The 23,295-nt window shown below is 44.3% G+C and overlaps 1 protein-coding gene across 1 annotated transcript in view; it reads right to left on the reverse strand.

Annotated features, from left to right (window-relative positions):
• The window catches only part of LOC120989596 (beta-1,4-galactosyltransferase 1-like), a 327,777-nt gene that overhangs the window by 75,330 nt on the left and 229,152 nt on the right, over positions 1-23,295 (reverse strand). Inside the window, exon 6 of the mRNA XM_040417800.1 lies at positions 520-642. Within this exon, the coding sequence (XP_040273734.1) occupies positions 520-642 (123 nt within the window). The remainder of the gene's footprint in view (positions 1-519; positions 643-23,295) is intronic.

The following is a 23,295-nucleotide window of genomic DNA, read 5'->3' on the forward strand; positions in this document are numbered from 1 at the left end:
CCACTCCTATTCTCTGCACCTGCTGCTCAAGGGCCCGCTGCATATATAAATTTTAAAGGATTTTACATATAGTTAGGTCCATATATATTTTGACACTGACACAACTTTTGTTTTTATTACCTGTTTACTAAAACATATTCAAGTTTTAGTTATATAATGGACATGGACATAAAGATAGGTGATGTCCATGAGTTCAAGACTTTAGGCAGTCATTGCCAATAAAGGGTTTTTAGCCAAGTATTAGAAATTAACATTTTAGTTACAATTATTTAATTTGTCCAATTACTTTTGATCCTCTGAAATGAAGGGATTGAGTTTAAAAAATGCTTTAGTTCCTCACATATTTATGCAATCATTTTGTTCAACCCACTGAATTAAAGCTGAAACTCTACAGCTTCAACTGCATCTGAATGGTTTTGTTCAAAATCCATTGTGTTAATGTACAGAACAAAAATTAGATTTTTTTTTTATCTCCGTCCAAATATATATGGACCTAATTGTATGTTTAGAAGAACAAACCTTTCATATAGCTCATCATCTTCTCCTCCCCAGCCCCAAAACATGTTGGAGAAACCATTTACTTGTAAGAACTGCTCCTTTGTAAAAGCCACTACTCCGCCAAACAATGTTTTGTATGGTAACCTGAAAGTATATAACATACAGCATAAAAAAGTTATCAATAATAACGTACATTGCAATAAAGTCTTAACATACATTAAAGGAGTTAGCCTATGAGTATTGTAAAAACTCGAAATCAGATATCATATAGTACTTGACCGTTTCTTCCTAACAAACCTAGAATATGCCCTTTTGAGTATAATAAAGCCTTTATTCTTTGACATATTCACGGGTACTGCACTATGTTGCTGATCTTTTAAAGGGTTACCGCTGTCCTGTGAAGTTTCGGTCGGCAGTGTGGCGTGTGCCTGTGGGGAAGTTTCAGCGTGGGATACGATTTAAACTGCGCTTTCCTTTAACAAGGCGTTTCCAAACTATATCTCCTTTGAAGCGCGGACCTGGACTCTGGTTTATTGATAGAATATGCCCTGTACCTCACATGGATTTATAGATCTGACCATCATTTGCTGTGTTAATTGTATTTCAAGCTGGCAGTTCAAGGGGCCTGCACTTTCTCAGGGACTTGTCTTTTCAGCTGCAGATGGTGGCGATTGAAGGATGTAACTGGGCATGTATGTCAACCTCAGAATTCTGGACAGAGAATTTAGAAAAAGAGCAAACAGCAGGTGGCGTTATATAGATAGATTTCAGTAAATGACTCAGTGCCTATACTACATTTTTAATTACATGCTGTGACAAACTGCCATTTGCCACTGGGCATTATAGAAAACTTATGGCTAGCCTCCTGCCCTACGACTATGGCCCCGGGACATGTTGCCCTTCAGGAACAGTGTGACAGAACTGTGCCGCATGTCTGGACTATTGGTGGGACTGAACGCGGTCAGCGTGTATACTAAAGATTCTGTGGAACTAAAATCGGATGCGCAAATACACGAACACCGCTGACCCTTACCTTCTTCCATACTGAACTTTCAGCTCCAGAGACTAAGTCCCATTCGAAGATGGGACTTAGTCGTTTTTCTGCATGAAATTGACCGATCGCACAGCCCAAATCTATGGAACTGTTTTGGGCAGGAAATTGTGCTTGCGGTCGGTCATAAAGGACTTCCACTTAACTTTTGATCCGCTGGAGGGATTTGTGTGATTTTTGGAAGTGTTTCTGTTTGATGTATGCTGAGTTTAAATATGTAATTTTTATGGAGATGGAATGTATGGTTTTAAAGTTACAGTGTATGTTTAAAAACTGTATTTTTACTGTCTGTGATAGTTATGTTAATCCATAATTATATCACAGACAGAAGGGAGGATTTTGTTTATTTGGGTGGTAATTCCTGCCCTGTTGTTCCCACATGTGTATTGGTGATTTCCCTTTGTCCTGAGAGATAATTGAATTGCTCTTCGGGTGTCTCCACGGCAGAGAGGAGGAAACCATGATGCATTGTGGGGACCTGCATAAATACGGGCGGGTAGCCCTCAATAAAGAGTTCAGTTCAGTTCAGTTCATGTTTTCCTAACCCTTCAAAACGCAGCCTTGTCTTATCTTATTGGAGGGAATTGCTGTATCACGCTGGGGATTGCTATGCTCTGCATATTCCCTGGAGGAGAGATCTTTTCCCACACGGTCCTGAATGCTGGAGGTTCATTCAGGGTGGAAGGAAGACGGCGCGGCTCCAGTTAAGCTACGGCGGTTGTGGAGTCTGCGGTGGTTGTGGTGTCCAGTGCGGTGCTTGTGGTCCTCAGGCGCAAGCTAGGAAGCGTCCATTGACGGAAGGGGATCCGTTACATTGGTGGCAAGCGGTGGGATGGCTTCCCTAGTGCGAGGAGCAGCATCCTGGGAACACCAAGCAGAGCTGGAATATTGGTATAGTCACGTACGGTTTGACGCTATGCTGAAGAGGCGGTTGGCTATCTACGGGCCCCACCTAACAGAGGAACTTGTACTGGAAGTGAGGAGAGAACTGGCAGAGTATCTGCAGCAGGAAGCAGAATATCGGGCAGCAAAAACGTGAGTTACAGGGGGCCGAAGGTGTCGTCCTTCCCCCCCAGCAGCAGTGTGTACCCCAGGGGGCCGAAGGTGTCGTCCTTCCACCCCAGCAGCAGTGTGTACCCCAGGGGGCCGAAGGTGTCGTCCTTCCCCCCAGCGGCAGTGTGTACACCAGGGGGCCGAAGGTGTCGTCCTTCCCCCCCAGCGGCAGTGTGTACCCCAGGGGGCCGAAGGTGTCGTCCTTCCCCCCCAGCGGCAGTGTGAACCCCAGGGAGCTGAAGGTGTCGTCCTTCCCCCCCAGCGGCAGTGTGTACCCCAGGGGGCTGAAGGTGTCGTCCTTCCCCCCCAGCAGCAGTGTGTGTTACAGGGAGCTGAAGGTGCCCTCCTCCCTCCCCAGCGGCAGTGTGTACCCCAGGGGGCCGAAGGTGTCGTCCTTCCCCCCCAGCGGCAGTGTGAACCCCAGGGAGCTGAAGGTGGCGTCCTTCCTCCCCAGCGGCAGTGTGTGTTACAGGGAGCTGAAGGTGCCCTCCTTCCTCCCCAGCGGCAGTGTGTACCCCAGGGGGCCGAAGGTGTCGTCCTTCCCCCCCAGCGGCAGTGTGAACCCCAGGGAGCTGAAGGTGTCGTCCATCCTCCGCAGCGGCAGGGTGTGTTACGGGGAGCTGAAGGTGCCCTCCTTCCCCGCCACCGGCAGTGTGTACCCCAGGGAGCTGAAGGTGTCGTCCTTCCTCCCCAGCGGCAGCCTGTGTTTCAGGGAGAGGAGCGCAGCACCCTCTCTCCCCAGCGGCAGCTTACCATAACAAGGGGAGACACCAATCGCCCAGACGGCGCAGATGGGACCGTGGTCTCTGCGCCTGACCTACCAGGATGCTGGACAGCCTGTCCAGATCCCCCACTACCCTCACCAGGACAACAGGAGGAGGGGGTAAGTACAAATTCCCCTCCCCAGTTAACTTCTAACGTGGCCTCAGGGTTAACAGAGGCGATGTTAACCCCTGCTGACTCCCATGTTCCTCTGGCTACTGAGCCGGACTATGGTCTCAGCACCCCAGCAGAAGAGCTGGCAGCTGGGCAGAGTGCAGTCGGCCTCTGCCCTCCCTCAAGTCCCCACAGCATGTTGCCCCATCACCACAGCAAAATATCCAGGTGCAGTAACTGTTTCTTGTGGGTGGGTCACCCTTGTACCTGTTTGTTGTGGGTAGGCTACTCGGGCATTTGGTTACTGTGGGTTGGTGGATCGACTAACGGAGGCACTGACCGACAGAAGGTCAGGTGCCTGGTTAGTCTTCCTTCCAAAGGGGAGATGTGTGACAAACTGCCATTTGCCACTAGGCATTATAGAAAACTTATGGCTAGCAACCTGCCCTACGACTATGGCCCCGGGACATATTACCCTTCAAGAACAGTGTAACAGAACTATGCTGCATGTCTGCACTGTTAATAGGACCGAACACGGTCAGCGGTGTATACTAAAGAGTCTGTGGAACTAAAATCGGATGCGCAAATACATGAACACCGCTGACCCTTACCTTCTTCCATACTGAACTTTCAGCTCCAGAGACTAAGTCCCGTTCGAAGATGGGACTTTGTCGTTTTTCTGCATGAAATTGACCGACCGCACAGCCCAAATCTATGGAACTGTTTTGGGCAGGAAATTGTGCTTGCGGTCGGTCATAAAGGACTTCCACTTAACTTTTGATCCGCTGGAGGGATTTGTGTGATTTTTGGAAGTGTTTCTGTTTGATGTATGCTGAGTTTAAATATGTAATTTTTATGGAGATGGAATGTATGGTTTTAAAGTTACAGTGTATGTTTAAAAACTGTATTTTTACTGTCTGTGATAGTTATGTTAATCCATAATTATATCACAGACAGAAGGGAGGATTTTGTGTATTTGGGTGGTAATTCCTGCCCTGTTGTTCCCACATGTGTATTGGTGATTTCCCTTTGTCCTGAGAGATAATTGAATTGCTCTTCGGGTGTCTCCACGGCAGAGAGGAGGAAACCATGATGCATTGTGGGGACCTGCATAAATACGGGCGGGTAGCCCTCAATAAAGAGTTCAGTTCATGTTTTTCTAACCCTTCAAAACGCAGCCTTGTCTCTTTATTGGAGGGAATTGATGTATCACGCTGGGGATTGCTATGCTCTGCATATTCCCTGGAGGAGAGATCTTTTCCCACACGGTCCTGAATGCTGGAGGTTCATTCAGGGTGGAAGGAAGACGGCGCGGCTCCAGTTAAGCTACGGCGGTTGTGGAGTCTGCGGTGGTTGTGGTGTCCAGTGCGGTGCTTGTGGTCCTCGGCGCAAGCTAGGAAGCGTCCATTAACGGAAGGGGATCCGTTACACATGCAATTGCAAAAGTATTCAGATCCAGGTGCTGGTTTGAAAAATGCTGACCATTTTCATAAGACAACCCCTTTAACCACCTCAGCCCCCAGTGCTTAAACACCCTGAAAGACCAGGCCACTTTTTACACTTCTGACCTACACTACTTTCACCATTTATTGCTCGGTCATGCAACTTACCACCCAAATGAATTTTACCTCCTTTTCTTCTCACTAATAGAGCTTTCATTTGGTGGTATTTCATTGCTGCTGACATTTTTACTTTTTTTGTTATTAATCGAAATTTAACGATTTTTTTGCAAAAAAATGACATTTTTCACTTTCAGTTGTAAAATTTTGCAAAAAAAACGACATCCATATATAAATTTTGCTCTAAATTTATTGTTCTACATGTCTTTGATAAAAAAAAATGTTTGGGTAAAAAAAAAATGGTTTGGGTAAAAGTTATAGCGTTTACAAACTATGGTACAAAAATGTGAATTTCCGCTTTTTGAAGCAGCTCTGACTTTCTGAGCACCTGTCATGTTTCCTGAGGTTCTACAATGCCCAGAAAGTACAAACACCCCACAAATGACCCCATTTCGGAAAGTACACACCCTAAGGTATTCGCTGATGGGCATAGTGAGTTCATAGAACTTTTTATTTTTTGTCACAAGTTAGCAGAAAATGATGATTTTTTTTTTTTTTTTTCTTACAAAGTCTCATATTCCACTAACTTGTGACAAAAAATAAAAACTATGAACTCACTATGCCCATCACGAAATACCTTGGGGTCTCTTCTTTCCAAAATGGGGTCACTTGTGGGGTGGTTATACTGCCCTGGCATTCTAGGGGCCCAAATGTGTGGTAAGGAGTATGAAATCAAATTCTGTAAAAAATGACCTGTGAAATCCGGTGGGGAATGTGTTTTGGGGTGTCATTTTATATATACCCATGCTGGGTGAGAGAAATATCTTGGTCAAATGCCAACTTTGTGTAAAAAAATGGGAAAAGTTGTCTTTTGCCAAGATATTTCTCTCACCCAGCATGGGTATATGTAAAATGACACCCCAAAACACATTCCCCAACTTCTCCTGAGTACGGAGATACCAGATGTGTGACACTTTTTTGCAGCCTAGGTGGGCAAAGGGGCCCATATTCCAAAGAGCACCTTTCGGATTTCACAGGTCATTTTTTACAGAATTTGATTTCAAACTCCTTACCACACATTTGGGCCCCTAGAATGCCAGGGCAGTATAACTACCCCACAAGTGACCCCATTTTGGAAAGAAGACACCCCAAGGTATTCCGTGAGGGGCATGGCAAGTTCCTAGAATTTTTTATTTTTTGTCACAAGTTAGTGGAAAATTATGATTTTTTTTTATTTATTTTTTTCATACAAAGTCTCATATTCCACTAACTTGTGACAAAAAATAAAAACTTCCATGAACTCACTATGCCCATCAGCGAATACCTTGGGGTCTCTTCTTTCCAAAATGGGGTCACTTGTGGGGTAGTTATACTGCTCTGGCATTCTAGGGGCCCAAATGTGTGGTAAGGAGTTTGAAATCAAATTCTGTAAAAAATGACCTGTGAAATCCAAAAGGTGCTCTTTGGAATATGGGCCCCTTTGCCCACCTAGGCTGCAAAAAAGTGTCACACATCTGGTATCTCTGTATTCAGGAGAAGTTGAGGAATGTGTTTTGGGGTGTCTTTTTACATATACCCATGCTGGGTGAGATAAATATCTTGGTCAAATGCCAACTTTGTATAAAAAAATGGGAAAAGTTGTCTTTTGCCAAGATATTTCTCTCACCCAGCATGGGTATATGTAAAATGACACCCCAAAACACATTCCCCAACTTCTCCTGAGTACGGAGATACCAGATGTGTGACACTTTTTTGCAGCCTAGGTGGGCAAAGGGGCCCATATTCCAAAGAGCACCTTTTGGATTTCACAGGTCATTTTTTACAGAATTTGATTTCAAACTCCTTACCACACATTTGGGCCCCTAGAATGCCAGGGCAGTATAACTACCCCACAAGTGACCCCATTTTGGAAAGAAGAGACCCCAAGGTATTCGCTGATGGGCATAGTGAGTTCATGGAAGTTTTTATTTTTTGTCAAAAAAAAATCAGCATTTTCCACTAACTTGTGACAAAAAATAAAAAATTCTAGGAACTCGCCATGCCCCTCACGGAATACCTTGGGGTGTCTTCTTTCCAAAATGGGGTCACTTGTGGGGTAGTTATACTGCCCTGGCATTTTCCAGGGGCCCTAATGTGTGGTAAGTAGGTAAATGACCTGTGAAATCCTAAAGGTGCTCTTTGGAATATGGGCCCCTTTGCCCACCTAGGCTGCAAAAAAGTGTCACACATGTGGTATCGCCGTATTCAGGAGAAGTTGGGGAATGTGTTTTGGGGTGTCATTTTACATATACCCTTGCTGGGTGAGAGAAATATCTTGACAAAAGACAACTTTTCCCATTTTTTTATACAAAGTTGGCATTTGACCAAGATATTTCTCTCACCCAGTATGGGTATATGTAAAATGACACCCCAAAACACATTCCCCAACTTCTCCTGAGTACGGCGATACCAGATGTGTGACACTTTTTTGCAGCCTAGATGCGCAAAGGTGCCCAAATTCCTTTTAGGAGGGCATTTTTAGACATTTGGATACTAGACTTCTTCTCACGCTTTGGGGCCCCTAGAATGCCAGGGCAGTATAAATACCCCACATGTGACCCCATTTTGGAAAGAAGACACCCCAAGGTATTCAATGAGGGGCATGGCGAGTTCATAGAAATTTTTTTTTTTTGGCACAAGTTAGCGGAAATTGATATTTTTAATTTTTTTCTCACAAAGTCTCCCGTTCCGCTAACTTGGGACAAAAGTTTCAATCTTTCATGGACTCAATATGCCCCTCACGGAATACCTGGGGGTGTCTTCTTTCCGAAATGGGGTCACATGTGGGGTATTTATACTGCCCTGGCATTCTAGGGGCCCTAAAGCGTGAGAAGTCGTCTGGAATATAAATGTCTAAAAAATTTTACGCATTTGGATTCCGTGAGGGGTATGGTGAGTTCATGTGAGATTTTATTTTTTGACACAAGTTAGTGGAATATGAGACTTTGTAAGAAAAAAAAAATAATAATTCCGCTAACTTGGGCCAAAAAAATGTCTGGAGCCTTACAGAGGGGTGATCAATGACAGGGGGGGTGATCAATGACAGGGGGGGGGTGATCAATGACAGGGGGGGTGATCAATGACAGGGGGGTGATCAGAGAGTCTATATGGGGTGATCACCACAGTCATTGATCACGCCCGTGTAAGGCTTCATTCAGACGTCCGGATGCGTTTTGCGGATCCGATCCATCTATCAGTGCATCCGTAAAAATCATGCGGACGTCTGAATGGAGCTTTACAGGGGGGTAATCAATGACAGGGGGGTGATCAGGGAGTCTATATGGGGTGATCACCACAGTCATTGATCATGCCCCTGTAAGGCTTCATTCAGACGTCCGGATGCAGTTTGCGGATCCGATCCATCTATCAGTGGATCCGTAAAAATCATGCGGACGTCTGAATGGAGCTTTACAGGGGGGTAATCAATGACAGGGGGGGGTAATCAATGACAGGGGGGTGATCAGGGAGTCTATATGGGGTGATCACCACAGTCATTGATCACGCCTCTGTAAGGCTTCATTCAGACGTCCGGATGCGTTTTGCGGATCCGATCCATCTATCAGTGCATCCGTAAAAATCATGCAGACATCTGAATGGAGCTTTACAGGGGGGTAATCAATGACAGGGGTGTAATCAATGACAGGGGGGTGATCAGGGAGTCTATATGGGGTGATAACCACAGTCATTGATCATGCCCCTGTAAGGCTTCATTCAGACGTCCGGATGCGTTTTGCGGATCCGATCCATCTATCAGTGGATCCGTAAAAATCATGCGGACGTCTGAATGGAGCTTTACAGGGGGTTGATCAATGACAGGGGGGGTAATCAATGACAGGGGGGTGATCAGGGAGTCTATATGGGGTGATCACCACAGTCATTGATCACGCCCCTGTAAGGCTTCATTCAGACGTCCGGATGCGTTTTGCGGATCCCATCCATCTATCAGTGGATCCGTAAAAATCATGCGGACGTCTGAATGGAGCTTTACAGGGGGGTGATCAATGACAGGGGGGTGATCAATGACAGGGGGGAAATCAATGACATGGGGGTGATCACGGAGTCTATATGGGGTGATCAGGGGTGATCAGGGGCTAATAAGGGGTTAATAAGTGACGGGGGGGGGGTGTAGTGTAGTGTAGTGGTGCTTGGTGCTACTTTACTGAGCTGCCTGTGTCCTCTGGTGGTCGATCCAAACAAAGGGGACCACCAGAGGACCAGGTAGCAGGTATATTAGACGCTGTTATCAAAACAGCGTCTAATATACCTGTTAGGGGTTAAAAAAAACACATCTCCAGCCTGCCAGCGAACGATCGCCGCTGGCAGGCTGGAGATCAACTCTCTTACCTTCCGTTCCTGTGAGCGCGCGCGCCTGTGTGCGCGCGTTCACAGGAAATCTCGCGTCTCGCGAGATGACGCGTATATGCGTCCAGGCGGAATGAATCAACCACCTCCAGGACGCGTCTGTGCGTACAGCGGTCCGGAGGTGGTTAAACTAAAGTTACAAATCCCTAACTATTATCAGGAAAATACATAATAAGAATATATTGTGGTAATATTAACAGAAGAATATTTGGTAAAGTCCTGTGTTCTGCCCATTTTGTGCATAATAAATGTATGTAATGTGCTGTAAAGATTATACTGAAATGTTATGTTTGACGTTGCAGCCATCTAGTGGTCAAAGTTAGTTTTTACTTTGCCAGAACTTTACAGGAAGTGTATTTTTCTCTGATTCAGAGGCAGTAACCTTTAACCTGGAACTGTATTTCCTCCATTTAATGACTGCTCCTGGATCTAGCAGGCTGCATGCAGAGGAGCTCTTGATCTATTCCTGGACTTATGATGGAATTGTCTGTGAGTACTCTCACTGATTGAGTGAGGCTGCTGTATAATGTTTAATGTACTGACACATATGTTTTGTTTATGTTTATATTGTAGTTTTACAAATATATTCAGAAAAGAGAATACATACAGATCTGATGTCTCACGTTTCTTGACTTCTGAATTATTGTTAAGCTGTCTGACTAGTGTTATACAACAGTTCAATAACGCGAAGCAGAACAGTAAAAAGACAACCCACGTGGCGGTCTGGAATAAACTGAGATGCCATTACTGCAGAATGAGTCTAAGATCAGGAACAAAGTACCAGGCTGATGCCATGCTACCGCCGACATAGCAAGGCAGGGAGAACATTCCCAGTGCCCAGCAAGATGATGCAAAGTCGCATGTGTCCAGAACTTCACGGGCTAGCAAGATGTCCTCAGCAAGTTCCTCAGCAGTTAGAGCTCGTGCCAAGGCAGAAGCTGCCCGCGTCCAGCTACAGTACGCAGAAAAAGAAGCCACGATGATGCAGGAGTTAGCAGCAAAGAAAGCTGCCATAGCACAAGAGAAAGCAGCTAGGGAAGCTGCCATAGCACAAGAGAGAGCTAAGGAAGCAGCTAAGGAAGCAGCTAGGCAAGCTGCCATAGCATAAGAAGAAGCGGTTTTAGAATCAAAATTGCTCACCCTGCAGCGACAGACTGTAGCTGCAGTTGCTGAAGCAGAGGCCGCTGCCTACATGGGAACAAGTCGGTCAGGAAGTGAAAAATCATATAAAGACTTAGAGGTTCCAGATAAACCTCTATTCTCTGCAGATCGTACAAGTGAGTACGTCCAGAACCTTACTAATGCGCATACAAAGGAACAGTCTCTTAAACCTGAAGCAAAGGAATTCAGGCCGAGATCAACATACCCCCTGAGCAGGCCCAATCAACCTCATGAGGTCAGCGGCTGCCAGCAAACCAAGAAGGAAGCACCAGAAACCCCTAAGAACAAAAAACAAGTTTTCCCATCACCTCAACCTATAGATTACATACGCGAACAACAATATGCAGTGGATGTCACCAAATATCTCATCCGCAAAGAAATGGTTAGCTCAGGCTTTCTCCAATTTGATGACTGTCCTGAAAACTACTGGGCATGGAAATCTTCCTTTCTGAATGCCACTGAAGGTCTGAACTTATCACCAGCAGAAATGCTTAGTTTAATGATAAAATGGCTTGGTACTGAGTCAGCAGAGCATGCTAAGAGGATGAGAAGAGCAAACCTGTTCAACCCTGCAGCAGGACTCAACATGACCTGGAGAAGACTAGAAGAAACGTATGGATCCCCAGAGGTAATAGAAGGAGCACTGTTGAAAAAACTTGAAGTCTTTCCCAAGGTGGGCTACAGAGACAACATGCGGCTACAAGAACTAAGTTATCTTCTACAAGTTATCTTCTACTAGAGATAGAATATGCCAAAGAGGTTGGCTACTTGCAAGGACTTTCGTATCTAGATACAGCTAGAGGCACTAATCCCATAGTAGAGAAACTACCCTCAAATCTGCAAGACAAGTGGATGTCTGTAGGAGGTAAATTCAAAGAAGATTATGGAGTCGCTTTTCCCCCTTTCTCTGTGTTTTCTAGGTTTGTCCGACAGCAAGCGAAAATCCGAAGTGATCCCAGTTTCGCCTTCACCACCAGCGGCAATCAATCACACAGACCTGAGAGACCTCACAGACCTCACGGTAGGACCTATGTATCCACAAACAAAACAGCTGTACCTTCAGAAGTCACAGACTACCAAAGCACCCACAAGGTACACACCATAGAAAACCCTGATAAACATTGTCCAATACACAAAAAACCACATCCACTAAAGAAATGCAAAGGCTTTAGAAGCAAACCCATTGCAGAGAGGATGTCCTTCCTTAAACAAAACGGCATCTGTTTCAAGTGCTGCGGATCTACTTATCACATTGCCAAAGACTGCAAAATACCAGTAGAATGTACAGAATGTGGCAGTGAGAGACATATTGCAGCTTTGCACCCTGGCCCTGCCCCACTAGAGACTGTAGAACCCAGGAAAGATCAGGGCAGGGAGCAACAATGTAATGTCTAATTGCACCGAAGTATGTGGACAAGGCAAGAGTGCACGATCATGCTCTAAAATCTGTCTAGTGACTGTGTATCCCACTGGCAAGAGAGAAAGGGCAGTGAAAATGTATGCAGTGCTAGATGAACATAGCAACAGATCCCTTGCAAAGTCAGATTTCTTTGATATCTTTAACCTTAAGGCAAGTGCAGTTCCATACACTCTAAGGACATGTGCGGGGACAATTGAAACCACAGGGAGAAGAGCTACTGACTTTACCATTGAATCCTTCAATAAGAAAGTGCAGTTCCCACTTCCTACCCTAATAGAGTGTGGCATGATACCTGACGACAAAACTGAGATTCCATCTCCAGAAGTAGCTCATCACCACCCTCACCTCCGCTCAATTGCTCACCTTATCCTAGCTGTTGAGCCAGATGTTTCTATCCTTCTACTTCTTGGAAGAGATATCCTTCAGGTACACAAGGTACGCCAGCAGATAAATGGACCTTATAATGCCCCCTATGCACAGAGACTGGACATGGGGTGGGTCATTGTAGGAGAAGTTTGCCTGGGGACAGTGCACCAGCCTGACAACATTAGCACTTTGAAGACGTCTGTGTTAACAAATGGACGCACATCCCTTCTCAGTCCCTGTCACAATAACTTCATTGTCAAGGAAAGCTTTGGCAGGTCAACACAACACTGTGACTCTTCTACACTATATGGTAAAGAAGAAGTCAATTCCAACATTGAGACAGACAATCTAGGGATAACAGTATTTCAGAAAACTAAAGATGATGATAAACAGGCCCTCTCTATAGAGGATCAGATCTTGCAGATTATGGATAAAGAGGCTTACCAAGATGACAATCACAGTTGGGTGGCTCCTCTCCCCTTTCGCACACCCAGACGTGTTTTGCCTAGTAACAGGGAGCAAGCCATGAAGCGTTTGAAATTGTCGAGTACAGAATGAAAGTGCACGTATTTGGCAATAGCCCCCTCTCTTGCCGTTGCTATATACTGCATGCAAAAGGTGGCCCAGAAAAATGCAGAGTGCTATGGACAAGAAGCCAAACACTTTGTATTGAGACATTTCTATGTAGATGATGGACTCGCTTCTGCTAGCACACCTGAAGATGCAATATCCATCCTTAGTAAAGCAAAACAAATGCTGGCAGAATCCAATCTGCGTCTTCATAAAATCGCTTCCAACAGCCAAAAAGTAATGGAAGCCTTCCCTGTAGCAGACAGAGCTAAGGACCTTAAAGATCTTTGCCTAGATACAGACACCCTTCCCTTGCAGAAAAGCCTAGGCCTAAGTTGGGATCTAGAAAATGATAGTTTTGTTTTCAGAGTTTCCTCAGAGGAAAAGCCTTTTACACGTAGAGGTATTCTATCCACCGTAAATAGCCTCTATGATCCCCTAGGGTTTGCATCACCTGTGACTATAAGAGGTAAGGCCTTAGTTTGTGAACTGTCATCTGGGAAAAGTGAATGGGATGCATTGCTTCCACAAGAGAGACTAAGTGAGTGGGTTCAATGGACAGAATCCTTGCAAGCGTTAGAGCACCTAAAGATAGACAGATGCTATGTGCCCATATCTGTATCATCAGCTTGCAGGAAAGAACTATGCATCTTCTCAGACGCATCCACCACAGCTATAGGTGCAGTAGCTTACTTAAAAGTAATTGATGGAGAAAATGTGTGTCATGTTGGATTTGTCATGGGAAAGTCCAAATTAAGCCCTAAACCAGCCCACACTATTCCTCGTTTAGAGTTGTGTGCTGCCGTACTTGCAGTCGAAATGTCTGAGCTAATCACAGATGAACTAGACACTGATTTTGATGCTGTGAAATTCTTCACTGATAGCAAGACTGTCCTAGGGTACATTTGCAACACCACTAGGAGGTTCTATCTGTATGTCTCCAACAGAATGAATAGAATCAGGCAGTCTACACACCCAGATCAGTGGTTCTATATATCTACAGATCAAAACCCTGCAGATTATGCCACTAGGCCTACTCAAGCAGCATGCCTTCAGAACTCTATATGGTTCTCAGGCCCATCCTTTCTGTACCAACCACACTTTGAGGATATAGACACTGCTAATGTTTTTCCAGTCATAGAGCCTGAAGCTGACCCTGAAATCAGATTTGAAATTACAAGCTTCAGCACCAAAGCATCTGAAGCCACACTTCACTCACATTGCTTTGATAGATTTTCTTGCTGGAAGATATTAGTTAAGACCCTAGCCAGACTCATCCATGTCGCTAAAACCTTCCAGAGGGAAACCAGCAGCAATCAGGTCAGAAGGTGGAAAAGTTTCCATGAACAAGTCAATCTAGAAGAACTTGCTCAGGCAAAGTCTGTTATAATTTTTTCTGTTCAAAACAAACATTTGCAGAAGGAAATTGACTGCATCAAAAAACAAAAGACATTCCCAAAACTATGCCGTCTTAGGAAGCTTAGCCCCTTTTTAGACAAAAATGGGTTGTTGAGAGTAGGTGGACGTTTGTCTCTTGCAGAACTTTCAGAGGAAGAGAAACAGCCTGTCATTATACCTTATGATCACCACATTGCGACACTGCTTGTTAGGTACTATCATGAACAAGTAGTTCACCAAGGGCGACACATCACAGAGGGTGCAATTAGATCCGCAGGTTTCTGGATTCTTGGTGGCAAACGCTTGGTATCAGCTGTTTTACACAAATGTGTCATCTGTCGCAAGCTGCGAGTAAGGTTACAAAGTCAAAAGATGGCAGAGCTACCAGAGGACAGAGTAATTGCTCAACCACCTTTCACCAATGTGGGCTTAGATGTATTTGGTCCGTGGTCTGTTTTAACCCGCCACACTAGAGGAGGCAGAGCAGACAGTAAACGATGGGCAGTCCTTTTCACTTGTTTGTCCACCCGAGCTGTACACATAGAGCTACTTGAAACCATGTCAACATCAAGCTTTATTAATGCCTTGAGGAGATTCTTCTCAATTCGTGGCCCAGCAAAACTGCTCTGTTCTGACAGAGGAACAAACTTTGCAGGAGCCTGCAAAGCGAATCACAATTGCAGGACTTTCTCCAAGACAGAGGATGTACAGGGCCGGCGCCACCTGTAAGGCGACCTAGGCAGCTGCCTAGGGCGCAATTTAGCAGGGGGCGCCGGAACCGTCCGGTTTAAAAAAAAACCAAACGTTTGTTAAGTGGCCGGCGGCGAACCTCATGCTGCGTCGTGGCTCTAGTAAGCGTGCCAGCCCGCAACTAACTATATGCAGGACTGTGGACACACGGAGATGAGCGCTTCCATTGTGGAAGCGCTCATCTCCAGTCATCTGTATCGCCGTCCTCAGGACAGCGATACAGATGGCTGTGCAGCAGGGCAGAGGAGGGAGAGGTGTGTCCCTTCCCCTTCCTCTGATAGGCTGCCGGCCTAGTGCCTGCAGCCTATCAGAGGCCGCCTGAGCCCTGAGCCGTACAGCGCGGGACACAGGCTGGAAGAGGCCTGCATCGCTGACATGGAGGTAAGTATAAGTGTTTTTTTTTTTGTTGTTGTCAATACTGGTGGCTACTGGGTTGGCACATGATGGGGGTCTCTGGCTACTAGCACATGATCGGGGGGGCCTATGGCTACTGGGACATGATAGGGATAGGGGGGCCCTATGGCTACTGGGACATGATAGGGGGGGCCCTATGGCTACTGGAACATGATAGGGGGGGCCCTATGGCTACTGGCACATGATAGGGGGGCCCTATGGCTACTGGCAAATGATAGGGGGGGGCCTATGGCTACTGTCACATGATAGGGGGGCCTATGGCTACTGGCACATGTTTATGGGGTGGCTCAGGCTACTGGCACATGATATAGGGGGGCTCTGTCTACTGGAACATGATATAGGGGGGCTCTGGCTACTGGCACATGATATAGGGGGAGCTCTGGCTACTGGCACATGATATAGGGGGGCTCTGGCTACTGGCACATGATATAGGGGGGGCTCTGGCTACTGGCACATGATATGGGGGGGCTCTGGCTACTGGCACATTATATGGGGGGCTCTTGTTACTGGCACATGATGGTGGGGGGGCTCTTATTACTGGTACATGATTGGGGGACATCTATGAGGGCACATTTTACAGGCACATTATTGGGGGACATCTATGGGGGCACTTCTTACTGGCACATTATTGGTGGGCACTATAGGGGCATCTACTGAGGCCACAAAGAGCGGCTATTTTTTATGGGGGCTCTGTATAGGGGCATTTTATACTGGGACACATTGTGGTGGGTACTATGGGGAAGGTGGGAGAGGAGTACTATGGGGTCATCTACGGGGGCACTGAGAAGGGGTATTTTATACTTACAAATTATGGGGGACACTGAGGGTATCTACTGGGGCACTATATATGGGGCATTTTATACTGGTACATTATGGGGGGAACTAGGAGGAAGGGGGGAGAGGAGCACTATGGGGGCATTTACTGGGGGCACTATATAGCGGTATTTTTTCTGGCACATTATGGGGGCACTATGGGGACATTATCTCAACTGGGGGAATTACAAGGGGGTATTTTTTGCACTGTCACATTATAAGGAGAATTATTTCTACTGGGGGGGGGGGGGCATTATGGTGGGCTTTATTACTCCCCCATGGTATGACCCGCTACTAGCAGCACCAGCCTCTCCCTGCTCTGCTATCCCTCTGCCCTTTCTCCAAATCCTTATTATGAAATCTTTCTCATTAGGATAAAAGACAACATCAGCTCCGCCGAGCCCCCCAGCCAAAGTGTTGAAGTGGTGTCCGAGATCCCCAAGGGTCAAGCCAAGTAATTGTAAGTTTTCATATGAAATATGTTTATGTTATACACATAGAGCCTACACTGTGCCCCACAATATACAGTTTCTTCTGTAAAAGTCATCAAGTGTCATGGGGTGGGGGGGGGGGGCTTATTGTTTTTCTCCCCAGGCTTGTTTCTTTAGCTATGGCTTAAGTTATGGTAGTTATTCTCCACCATTATTAATAGGGGGCTTTATTGCAACATATACAGTCAGGTCCATAAATATTGGGACATCAACACAATTCTAACATTTTTGGATCTATACAACACCACAATGGATTTGAAATGAAACAAACTAGATGTGCTTTAACTGCAGACTGTCAGCTTTAATTTAAGAGTATTTACATCCAAATCAGGTGAACGGTGTAGGAATTACAACAGTTTGCATATGTGCCTCCCACTTGTTAAGGGACCAAAAGTAATGGGACAACTGGCTTCTCAGCTGTTCCATGGCCAGGTGTGTGTTAGTCCCTCATTATCCCAATTACAATGAGCAGATAAAAGGTCCAGAGTTCATTTCAAGTGTGCTATTTGCATCTGGAATCTGTTGCTGTCAACTCTCAAGATGAGATCCAAAGAGCTGTCACTATCAGTGAAGCAAGCCATCATTAGGCTGAAAAAACACAACAAACCCATCAGAGAGATAGCAAAAACATTAGGCGTGGCCAATGTTTGGAACATTCTTAAAAAGAAGAAACGCAACGGTGAGCTCAGCAACACCAAAAGACCCGGAAGACCACGGAAAACAACTGTGGTGGATGACCGAAGAATTCTTTCCCTGGTGAAGAAAACACCCTTCACAACAGTTTGCCAAATCAAGAACACTCTCCAGGAGGTAGGTGTATGTGTGTCAAAGTCAACAATCAAGAGAAGACTTTACCAGAGTGAATACAGAAGGTTCACCACAAGATGTAAACCATTGGTGAGCCTCAAAAACAGGAAGGCCAGATTAGAGTTTGTCAAATGACATCTAAAAAAGCCTTCACAGTTCTGGAACAACATCCTATGGACAGATGAGACCAAGATCAACTTGTACCAGAGTGATGGGAAGAGAAGAGTATGGAGAAGGAAAGGAACTGCTCATGATCCTAAGCATACCACCTCATCAGTAAAGCATGGTGGTGGTAGTGTCATGGCGTGGGCATGTATGGCTGCCAATGGAACTGGTTCTCTTGTATTTATTGATGATGTGACTGCTGACAAAAGCAGCAGGATGAATTCTGAAGTGTTTTGGGCAATATTATCTGCTCATATTCAGCCAAATGCTTCAGAATTCATTGGACGGCGCTTCACAGTGCAGATGGACAATGACTAGTGTTGAGCGAACTTCTGTTTTAAGTTCGGTGTCTAAAGTTCGGCTTCCGGTTAGCGGAGAATCCCGATATGGATTCCGAATTCCGTTGTGGTCCGTGGTAGCGGAATCAATAATGGCCGATTATGGATTCCGCTACCACGGACCACAACGGAATTCGGAATCCATATCGGGATTCTCCGCTAACCGGAAGCCGAACTTTAGACGCCGAACTTAAAACAGAAGTTCGCTGCAAAAGCAACCAAAGAGTTTTTTTTAAGGGAAAGAAGTGGAATGTTATGCAATGGCCAAGTCAATCACCTGACCTGAATCCAATTGAGCATGCATTTCACTTACTGAAGACAAAACTGAAGGGAAAATGCCCCAAAAACAAGAAGGAACTGAAGACAGTTGCAGTAGAGGCCTGGCAGAGCATCACCAGGGATGAAACCCAGCGTCTGGTGATGTCTATGCGTTCCAGACTCTAGGCTGTAATTGACTGCAAAGGATTTGCAACCAAGTATTAAAAAGTGAGGCACATTTAATACATATAAAACAAAATCACTGAAATATAGTGGCAAATATGGGGGAACTACTCAAAACCCCAAACACTGTAGCGTGTTTCTCATTGGGGGAGCAGTCCCACCGCATGTGGACCGCAGCAAACGACCATCCCCAGCAAAAAATGCGTACAATGGAGGATGCCGGCGTGGTCCACATGCACCACAAAGGCATCCTACACAAAACAGAGCATTGTGCGGATGAAAATATAATTGTATAAATCACAGAAAAAAATGCACCAAACACATATGCCACTGACTATACTAGCTAGTCATAAATGCAGATATTAAAAGCTGAGACTTTTGCCAATATATTCCTGTCAGGAACACATCGGAGCCTATCATATATGACTAGCTAGTAACTTATTGTCAATGCTCTTCCAAGCAGGGATGGCAATGTTAGGAAGGTGGAGGTCAAGATTGCAAAGAATGGGACTTCCAAAATTCATCTTAGACCTATAACTGACATTATAGTTTTAGTTTCAGATTAGCATAGAATTCCATTTCTTGTTTATATGTTTTTTCTGCATAGCAGTAGTTATTTAGGTAGTGACATAATAAATTATGCCAGACAGGAAGTGTTCTGCCCATTTTGTGCATAATAAATGGATGTAATGTGCTGTAAAGATTATACTGAAATGTTATCTTTGACGTTGCTGCCATCTAGTGGTCAAAGTTAGTTTCTACTTCGCCAGAACTTTACAGGAAGTGTATTTTTCTCTGAGTCAGAGGCAGTAACCTTTAACCTGGAACTGTATTTCCTCCATTTCATGACTGCTCCTGGATCTAGCAGGCTGCATGCAGAGGAGCTCTTGATCTATTCCTGGACTTATGATGGAATTGTCTGTGAGTACTCTCACTGATGGAGTGAGGCTGCTGTATAATGTTTAATGTACTGACATATATGTTTTGTTAATGTTTATATTGTAGTTTTACAAAGTTATTCAGAAAAAAGAATACATACAGATCTGATGTCTCATGTTTCTTGACTTCTGAATTATTGTTAAGCTGTCTGACTAGTGTTATACAACAGTTCAATAACGAGGGGCAGAACATCCTGGAAGGGGTGTATATCTCACCCAGGTTTCTCAACTGGGTGAGGTAAGTAATATCCAGGATAGTGCTGGCTTCAGCAAACATAGTTGCTGAAGCTATTTACTTTAGTAGTTCATGGGCTGGATTTTATTGGACTGGGGAAGGTAGGCTTGGTAGTGGGACCTCCCCAGTCCACCCGATTCCAGGGCCTGTTTTCCCCTAAGCCTGAGGGATCTCCAGGTGTTTCATCTGGGATTGTTAATAGGAAATAAAAACCTGTCCCAGGCTGTCAGTCTGGAGGATGTGATGTCTGGAGATAAGTCCAGGAGGCTGGCTGCCGCCCTGACTAAAAAAAAGCCTGATGCCCTGTGTGACCTGGGTTTAATAGGTGAGCCAGATACTGACCTGTATTAGTTAGTGCTCAGAAGAGCAGGATTTGTTTTAAATTTTTGCTGAAAGTGTAAAGGATCTTTAACCTTATTTGAACTTTATCCTGTTGTCTGCACACAAATCTGTCACTGCTGCCCTTCTTGAGAGAGCCCTGACAATATTTTATAAAGGGGTTTTCCAGAAGAGGCTGTGGCACTATTTTGTCTGTCATGAGGGGAACAAGTGAACCCTAAACTCCACCCACAATTCTGTCCCTGCCTACTTGCATGACAGCCCTAAGTGACGCACCTCAACTGGTCGGCGGTTTGTGCTTATTTAAGTGCTGGAGCTTACAAGGTAAAAACAATAATCAAAGCAACAAGCAGGTACACAAATACTGCAAAAAACCCAGAACTGAATTCCTCCGAGTCAAATGTACAAGATCAAAACCAAGAGATTACAATGAAGCCAAATCAGGAAGCAGATCACTAAACAATACCAAGCCAAAGTCAGACTGCCTTCCTGGCAACCGGTTGCAGGCAGGTACACTTTATTTTTCCATTCACATAGCAATGGGGCTTTTTTGGGGGGGATAAGTTGTACTTTATAATGGCACCATTCAATATTGTATACAATTTAGCAAAAAGTTTGGGAAACAAAAATTGGGTTGGAATTGGAAAACAAAACATGGTTTTGTTGTAATGGAGTTCCCTATGCAGTAAAACTGAACAGTTTTCTAAGTACAATTACAATGATATTGCATTTATATATTTTTTGTTGTGTTTTAGTAAAAAAATTAAAAATAATAATTTCTTTCGATCTCCATATTCTGACCCCCATACCATTTTTAGAATCATGTAAACGGAGCTGTGTGAGGGCTCATGTTTTGCATGGTGATGTGTAGTTTTTATTAATACCATTTTGGAGTGTATATGACTTTTTGATCACTTTTTATTACATTTTGTTAGGATTGAAGTAAAGAAAAAAATTGCAAATTAGCAATTTTGATTCTATTTTTCCATTACCGAGTTCACAGTACATGATAAATATGTTTACATTTTAATAGTACAAGACTTTTGGGACACTGTGATGCCCATTATCTTTATTTTTTATATTTTTTTTTATATTTTTATTATGGGGAAAGGGGGGTGTTTTTTTTGAATTTTTATACTTTTTTATTCTTTATATTTTTTTTAAACTTTTTACTATTTTTTTTACACTTCTATTAATATCTCCCCCCTCAGGGGCTTTTGTTATGCAATTCTTAGATTGCTTGTCCCTCAAATTGCAATAAATTACAATTACATTGTGAGGGACATGCACTATTATCCTACTGAGCACTGCTGCCTGCACAGCTCAATGGGAACTACAGCTCTATTAGGCTGGAACTCTTCAGTGAGATCCAGCCTAATATAAACAATGAATTACTTCCCCTATCTCTGCACTGGCAAGGCGTTTCAGCCCAGGGAGTACTGCCTCCTTTGCTGGCTTGATTCATGTTTCAATTACATTATACATAGCTCTTATTCAGGGGTTATGGCCACCCAGCAATTCAGCAGCAGTGGTCATGCTTTCACACCATAGCACCGGTCTCTCTGGTGGCCGAGACTGCTGGAATATGCATAGTCCAACACTTTTTCCTACAGAGTGCAGGTATGACCACTGCTGCTGGATGGCTGTGTGGCCATAACCCCTGGAAACGTGCAATGTATAATGTGAGGGAAAAATAAATCAAGCCAGCAAAGGAGGCAATATGGACAATCATAATACCTTAGTAAGTGCCTTGTATTAACGTTGTCAACATGATAAATGTGATTTGCTGAGGTGAGACAACCCCTTTAATGAAATATATATCAGTATAATTTGTCTCAATCTGCTCAGCTCTTTCTGATCTATAACATGTTGTCTGCAGCATCCAGTCATCTGAGAAATGAACATGTAACACAAGAATATACTAGCACTGATTGTGACAACTATCATATCAAGTACCTATACAAGAAAATACCAGGCTGCATTGAATCAAATATCATATTTATTAGCAAAATTAATAAAATAGATTACAATAAAAACAAGTGCAGGGGAAAGGGTGACATCTACCAGAAGAGGACACAATGGCAGCAATTCATACTGTTCCAATAATTCATCCAGAGTTCTATAAAGTGCAAGTGCAAATAAAAAACCATAACAAAAGAATTACAGAGACAGAATCAATTACCCATATTGTGCCTCCTCCGGGATGGCACCATCCCGGAGGAGGCACAATATGGGTAATTGATTCTGTCTCTGTAATTCTTTTGTTATGGTTTTTTATTTGCACTTGCACTTTATAGAACTCTGGATGAATTATTGGAACAGTATGAATTGATGCCATTGTGCCCTGGTAGATATCGCCCTTCCCCCTGCACTTGTTTTTATTGTAATCTATTTTATTAATTTTGCTAATAAATATGATATTTGATTCCATGCGGCCTGGTATTTTCTTCTATAGGTACTTGTAGTTTAAATATATACCATAGGCATGTGCACAGATGATTGGTATTATGTGGTAGAAGCCTTTTGTTTTTCTTTGGTATCATATCATCAGGGTTCACATGCTACAGATTTTACGTGACTGAAAATCAATTCCATTAATTTGAATGGAGAATTAAATTAAAAACATTGGGGCATTATTTTAGAACTTTTAATCTGGGAAAACAATTTTCACGGGGAACCTATTCACGGGGGGGGGGGGGGGGATAATGTCATCTCAGGTCCTTTAGCTCACCAAATCATGGCATCTATTGTAAATCCCCGGAGACTGGTGGTAGATAACAGTCGCTGCACGGAGAGACCAGGGCTGAGATAATATGGCTGTAGTGTATAGGGACTAAGACTCAGATGGGAAGCACCAGTCTTTAGTAAATGACCCCCTATGTTTTATTTGACTGAAAGGCATGTTTATGATGCCAGTGTGCCCTTTCTGACAATGTTTCTATGTGCACCTATAATGGGCACACTCTGAACAACCTACTTATCAGGGTTTTCCATTAGCATGTCCCATGTTCTATTGGAGAGCGGAAGATAGAGAATGAATGGAGCAGCAGAGCTTATGCCCGACCGGTCGCTCCATCAGATTGGAGGGGAGCGGTAGCCCTGTTCTTGGTGGGGCAACTAATAGATATTACTGTATGGGGTCATCAAGGAGACATAATGTATAGGGGCAACAATGAAACAGGAGTACATATTGTAAATGGGCATTTATTGC

This window comes from Bufo bufo, chromosome 2, assembly GCF_905171765.1.
Source record: "Bufo bufo chromosome 2, aBufBuf1.1, whole genome shotgun sequence".
In the NCBI taxonomy this organism is placed as follows: domain Eukaryota; kingdom Metazoa; phylum Chordata; class Amphibia; order Anura; family Bufonidae; genus Bufo; species Bufo bufo.